The sequence below is a fragment of the Pygoscelis adeliae genome, unplaced genomic scaffold (genome assembly GCF_000699105.1).
Source record: "Pygoscelis adeliae isolate BGI_AS28 unplaced genomic scaffold, ASM69910v1 Scaffold79, whole genome shotgun sequence".
NCBI classification, from domain to species: Eukaryota; Metazoa; Chordata; class Aves; order Sphenisciformes; family Spheniscidae; genus Pygoscelis; species Pygoscelis adeliae.
The window spans coordinates 2,148,751-2,155,747 of record NW_008825532.1 but is presented as its reverse complement, the minus strand read 5'-3'; the positions used below and the strand labels follow the sequence as shown (position 1 = coordinate 2,155,747).

Genomic DNA, 6,997 nt, shown 5'->3' with positions numbered 1-6,997 from the left:
TGCTGGCCTGGGAAGCGGCATTGCTGCAGGAGGGTGGCTGGTGCTGACACAAGCCCTGGCAGTGCAGCGCCTGCCCACGGGCTTCCTGTGCGAGTCCCTGCCAAGGGGTAAGAGCACAGGCAGGTACAGACAGGGGTTTCTCTCCAGCCTGCCTGAACAGTGACTTGACCTACTTTTGAGGGGCCTGAACACAGCTGGACCTAAAGCCTCTCGCAGGGTGGCTGCAGGGTGGGAAGCAGGAGGGTAGGATGTAGACACCTTCTTTCCCCAAGGGGCTCAGACCTCCGTAGCCCCCACGAGCTGCCCAGCAGCCCCCAAGCTCTGGTCACAGCAGGGATTTCTGGTGCCGAGAGCTCTGCACCGCCTGCGCTGCTGACAGACATTTCACACTGCTGACATTCGGACACGCATGGCCGGAGGACTGACTCTCTCCTCATGACCTGCTTCATTTACTGCCCTTTGAGGCTCATGCTGGAACGTGAGTTGCAGATGAAGAGAACCTGAGTTCAGGTCCCTCCAGGGGGCACAAGGAGCTGCCAGGGTGGCGGGAGACAGTCGTATTTGTGGGAAGAGGGGCTGCAGCACTTGCCATGAGGCTGGGAGGATGCTGGGCTCGACTGAGCTCTGCCCAGCTCTGCCCAGCTACCTCAGCTCTTGGTGCCTCCCCTTCTGTGGGTGCACAGCAGTGCTGACAGCACAGAGGGTGCTGCCCCCCATCTTTGGTCAGGACAGCTGTGTACAGCTCAGTTTGCTCTCTCAGCCCCGGCCAGACCCTGCTGCAGCAGCCAGGATTTCTCCTTTCCACTGCCATCACCTGCCTGTTCCTCCCCTGCCTGCCGGGGCTATTTGCATCTGTGTGGGCACACCTCATACTGCTCTGTGAGCTAAATCTGGTAACATGGAAACAGTCGGCAGAACAATCTGCTCCACACACGTGGCTGTTGTGCTTTTGGTGTCTGGGATGAGGGCTGGGGGACAAGCCACCTGTCCCCTCTCTGTGCAATTCCCATGCCTGGAGGAGCTGCCCTGGCAGCTCTGGTCTGTCTCCATGCTGCCCCAGCCAGATGCTTGGTGGAGGCAAGCTGGGAATATCATTTGGGCAGGGCTGAAGCCAGTCCAGGATCAGGCTAGGGGTCTCCAAGAAAGTGGATGCTTCAGGGACTTCCAGCTGAATCACTTCCCCCTCGGCGTGGGCAAAAGCTGGGAGACGCTCCTCCTTCTGACAGCATAGACCCACGCTCGCAGCCCTGATGCCATAGGGTAGCTGTGAGCGGTGGCACACCACCGTGCCCCATTTCCCTGTGGATAAGCTCTCCCCTAAGTGCCCAGCACCCCCCGTGGTCCCCGAAGGCAGTGGATGGTGTGGCATGGGGTGCTTTCACAAGGCATATTGGGTTCAGCTTGTGGGTTGACCCATGCTGGTGTGAATGAGCCAACTTGGAGAGAGCAGCACCCTGGGCTGGACCACTGCTCTCTCTAAATCGGCTCATTCGCATGAGCTGCTGCTTCTGTGGCAAGTGCTTGCTCGGGGAAGTGGGTGCATGGGGTGCACTGAAGAGCCTGCATCAGGACAAACCCCTGCAAAATGCACCTCCTCTCCAGGGCCAGAAGGGGAAAAACCCATCAAGGGAGAAGCAGGGAAACCGTGGAGGATGTTTGTCACGGTGAGAGATGTCGTCACCAGCCAAAGGCTTATAGGGGCCCCGGTGAGAGCAGGAACTGCTGTCACAGCAGGGGAAGGAGCAGAGGAGAGGTGCTGAGAGAGGTAGGTAACTCTGGGGTGGCTTTTCTTCTTGCTATGAGTCACTGGAATGTTTTTGTCAAGGGGGTGAGTGTTGAGGGGAAAGAGGGAGCAGGGGGTACTGAGGCCAGCTAGCTCAGGTTTGGACCATGGCTGGTGGGAAAAGCTGGGCTGGGGCTGGGTGGGGGGAGCTGCGGGCTCAGCAGAAGGAGCCCAGGACAGGCAGGGGGCATCTGCCACAAACATGGGCTCAAGCATGGCTGGAGTTGCACACAGGTGTGGGGACTGTGGCACAGCTGTGCACACTCAGGCAAACTGTCACAGCCCTGTAGTAGTCACAAGCATGCAGACGCACACAAAGCATGTGTATCGCTCTACCGACTCCCACTTGCACATGAAGGTCACACTGCCATGCAATTGTACATACATGCACATACCCACACAGAGCTGTACATACATGCACGCACCCCTGCATGACACACACGCAGCTCTCTATATGCTTGTATCGATAGTCAGGCTGTGCACACACACACGGGGAGCAGTGCCTGCACTTGCAGGGACCTCTTACCCGCAGGTAAGAGGCACTGTGGTGGGTGCATACGCAGGCACACACAGATGCCACAAGGATCCAGCCTGAAGCAATCAGGTGCCTGGTGGCATCACCCCCATGCAGCAAGCCAGAACTGTGAATTTGAGGCATTCAACCCATGGTGTTTTTAAAGCACCGTGTGTCGCAAGCAGCAAATCCAGCTAGCTCTGCTGCCTCCATCCTAAAGCACCTGAGGCTGGCTCTGCCCTGCAGTCCATGCTGGGGATGTAAGAAGGGAGAAGTCTGTTAGAGAAGTTGTGGCAGGTGGGAAGGAAGTTGGAGGTTTTTGCAGCTATGGGTCACTCGACATCATAGAAAGCAGGAAGAGGAGTAAAAGGTGAGGGGCTGGAAGGAACCAGGCCTCCTATCCCTGTCCAGGGGAAATGGGAGCTTGTGGGCACACGAAGTGCTTCTAGGGTCAGTCCCCAGCAGGGCTGGGCAGAGCCGGGCTGCAATGCCTCCAACCCTGACGTGGGCTTGCTCCCTGCTCCTTGCTGGTGGAGGAGCCCTACAGCCTTGCACCACAGACAGAAAAGCGGCTATGGGTAAAGTCATGAGAAGAGGGCTGAGGCCAAAACCACGCAGGCACACACACGTACGCAGCGCCCAGAGTCAGAGCTCCAGCCTAGCCACCTGAACCGGCAGCGCAAGTGCACCCCCCTGCACCATCACTGCTGGCCAAGAGCTGCAGCCCTGGTCCCACTGTCCTGCACCTTGCAAGTGCTGGGATCACTGGGGGAGAAGGGATGGGCATGAGGGAGAGCTGGGTAGGAGGGAAGAGTTTGGTGGAGGGGGGCCTTGCTCCTGAGGCAAGCCTGGGTATCTGACGTGAGAGCAGCAGAATGGCAACGAAGGAACAGCCGGATGTGGGTTTGATTTCCCAGCCTCAGAGGGGACGGTAAGGAGCTCTGACAGACCTCAGCAGTGTCCCTCAACAACACCAAGATATCTATATGTATCATGCTGCATGTGGTCTGAATTCATGTTTGCTGTACCCATTTGGTTGCTCATGTACAATCAAAAATGTGTTTTTCCCCTGCTGAGGAACCCCAGATTTTGCTATTTAGTAGGGTGTGCTTACCTAGCACACAGCAACCGACTTCCACCACTCCAGTCTCACATCCTTTCTTATCAGAGGGTAACACGGAACAGCACGAGGGAAGCCAGGAGAAAAGACGGTTACCACATCTGGGACAGCAGAGTGCTGCCGGCTGCCCAGCCCAGCCTGTGGCAGGAGCGTGGTGGCCTGTTTTCTCACCAGTGTTAAATGGGCAGATTCTCTGTGGAGGTTTTCCTGCAGGCCTGAGCCCAATGGGAGATTCTCAGGCAGTGCCAAAAAGCCAGCATGTGAACCTGGCAGACTCATGCTCCTAAGTCCCCATTCCGGTTTTCCATCTGCTATGCAAGCTGGTGGCCTTCACATAACAGTTTGGGGGACCACAAAGTTGTGTTTGCAGTGACCTGGGGCACCAGGGAACCACAGAGGTACCGCAGGGGTCTTCAATACCTACAAGTAACAGTGCCTGCATGGAGCCAGCTCATGCAGATGTCCGCTCCAATACCTCCTGCATTTTTCTTTCCAGATCCATGGCCCTAACAATGGACTCCCCGACCACCCCGTTTTCTGCCAGCCAGCTCACAGAGCACAGACTCAGCAATTCCTGTTGTCAGATCCAAGACGAGTTCCTCTCTGTGACACTCCCTGTGATTTACTCCCACATCTTCATCATTGGGCTGCTCAGCAACGCCCTGGCACTCTGGGTGTTCTTGTGTGGCGTGCAGCGCAGGACCTCCATCACCGTGTACATGAGGAACCTGGCGCTCTCTGACCTGCTGCTCTCCCTCTGCCTGCCCTTCCGCATCGCCTTTCAAAGCAAAAGCGAGCCTCTGATCTTCTGCAACATCGTCGGGGCCTTCTTCTACCTCAACATGTATGTCAGCATCACATTCCTCAGCCTGATCAGCCTTGATCGCTACCTGAAGATCATCCGGCCCCTGCAGAAATTTAGGATTCACACTGTATCCTGTAGCACCATGGCCTCTGGGGTGGTTTGGTTGGTGCACACAGCGTTCATGCTGCCTTTCTTTTTTGAGACAGGAGGAAAAGGGCCCTGTGACCATAAATGCTTCCACTTCAGGAGCAAAAGCACCACAGCAGCAGCTTTTAACATGGTCGCAGTAGCCACTTTCTTCATCCTGCTGCTGCTCTTCCTCTACTTCTACAGCAAGATATTTGCCAAGCTCCATAGAGTCTCCTCAGTGAAAGCTCAGCAGCTGAAGAGGACCAGCATGAGAGCCATCACCAAGACCTTCATAGTCCTGGTCATCTTCATTGTATGCTTCACCCCCTATCACGTTGTCCGCATTCCTTACATCCTTGCACAAGTGGGGGCCATTTCTAGTCTGCCCTGGAAGCAGGGTCTCCACCTCGCTAATGAGCTTGTGCTCTGTATCTCAGCCCTCAACAGCTGCCTTGACCCAGTCATCTTCTTCTTCTTGTCCAGCAGCTTCCGGAGGGCTGTGCTCTGCACCATCCAGGGCAGGCTGAAGAGACCTCTCCTAAGGAACTAGGAGGGGCTGAGCCACAGCAGGCCTGTGACAGAGATATAGGCTTTCCAGTGGGGCCAAGGTCTCAGGCATGACACCTTCTCATCAAGGATTTGCTCTGACTGCTGGTATTTACCAGACAAGACTTGCTGGGAAGATGGAGAAAGAAACTGGAACCACTTCATGTTTCTTCCACTGACATCACCAGGGCTAGAGCTTCCTTGGGAGGGTAAATGAAGAGGAAAGGATAACTGGGACCTTACTTTTTCCTGCACTAGCTCTGCTGACACAGCTGAAGAATTCATTTCCCAGGAAGAATGAAGGCTGGAAGCATCAAAGGAGAAACAGACTTGGCCTAGGGTCTCCACCCAGCCTGGGGAAGAGCAGGTACAGAGCCCAGGACTGAGACAGGCTCTTTCAATCGGAGGAAGAGGAGCAATGGGAGGAATGGGAATGGGAATCTGTTGTGAATGTTTTCTAAGTGCCACACCATCTCCACACCAGAGAAAGCAGGAAAAGGGAGGTGATGAGTGCAGAAGCATTGGGAAAAGAAGAGGGAGACACCCATCAGAGCATTGCTTGGGCAGTGGGTGAACATTTTGCTCCATGATGGAGCCCAGAAATGTGCACTGCGGGGCTTGGAGGACAGGCATGCCAGGAAACATTGCAAACCTGTAACCGCAAACCAGGACAATGGTAACTTTTCCTCTCTTGTTGTTACCGCAGTCTTTGTAACTCCAGGTCAGCCTCACTTTTTCTGTGTATTCAAACAGACAGCTCTGGGCTTCCTTTAGCAATTTTCCCTTGCTCATTTCACTGGCGTGTTCACCCAGGACCAGCAGCTTTGCCTGGCCATTGCACAGCACTGTTTGGCACTTGGACCATGCCAAGAACGTCCAGCAAGGGGTCCAACAGCCAAAGGGAATGCACCACAGAAGTGCCTAGCAAGATTTTCTGCCTGCCTTATTCTTTGGTGTCCATTCTCTTCCTGCAGAAGAGAACATTCCCCTGTTCTTCTTCCATTTCATATGCTCATCTGTTTGCTTATTTTAGAAGACTGCAGACTTCGAGACACAGACTGAGCGTGTCACACATCAGGCAAACACAGCCTGGGCAATGAGGAGGAGGGAGGAATTTCATTCAGATTTTCATTCACACTAGAACTGTTCTAGTAACTGTTTAGCTCAAACACCTGAATAATACTTGGGAGAATAAAGTGTTTCACTAAAGACTGAATCCTCAGACCTTTCAAGTTAAGGTCTGAGCAACCCCAAATTCACTGTAGCTCTGTTGAAGGAGCGCCTTAAAAATCAGAGGACAAGACTCACTGTGCTCTTTCATCTCTGCTACTAAAAACATTAAGAGCAGGAGAGGGATATTTTTCTCTTTAATGGGGGTGGTGGGAAATACCGAAAGCCAAGCTCTTCCTGTGGAAAGCTGCAAATAAAGGTCACAGAACTGTTCTCATTTTCGAATTAGCGTTATAATGGTGTGTGGTTCAGAAGCCTCAGCATTGTGACACCAGAGCATGTGCACCCTATACAGCTGGTGGGAAGTCAAGTTTCCCCCCTTGTAAAGCGGAGTCCCTCAACACCTCCCTGCCTGTACAGCAGCAGAGGGGCTAGAAATCCTCACGACCCCACGCCTGGCCAGCACCCCGCACCCCGCTCCGCGGCAGAGGGCCATGCAGGACACACAGTACCAGTGCAGGTTTCCCTTTTGGGGGAAACAAGAGGGACAATGGTGCAGGTGATGGGACCCCAAGTGCAGGTGGGGGGCTAGCAGGCAGGAGGAAGCAGGAGGCTGGCAGGGAAGCGGAAGCAGCCCCCGGGCAGTAGCAGAAGCCACAGGGCGAAGGGGCTGATGCTCACTCCCGAGAGACAGGTGCCCCACGCCATGTCTTCTTTCTTCGATGGTGAAGGCAGCTCCTGCTGCTGCTCCCCCCCGGCCCCGAGGGACGCGGGCTGTGGCCATCTGCTTCCGGGAGCCAGGGGCACCTCCGAGCTCGGCTCCCCACAGCTCGGCACGTCCCGGGGTCACAGAGCTGGGCGCCGTCCCTGCAGCCCCGGGCGGTGTCTCTCGGGAGCGCGCCCGGAGGGGAGGGAACAGCGCGGGGCCGG

The 6,997-nt window shown here is 55.3% G+C and overlaps 1 protein-coding gene across 1 annotated transcript; it reads left to right on the top strand.

Annotated features, from left to right (window-relative positions):
• Positions 1-3,929: 3,929 nt before the first annotated feature.
• LOC103923333 (probable G-protein coupled receptor 34) lies at positions 3,930-4,901 on the top strand. The gene has a single exon (XM_009331642.1). The coding sequence runs from the start codon at positions 3,930-3,932 to the stop codon at positions 4,899-4,901; it is 972 nt and encodes a 323-aa protein (XP_009329917.1).
• Positions 4,902-6,997: the final 2,096 nt, after the last annotated feature.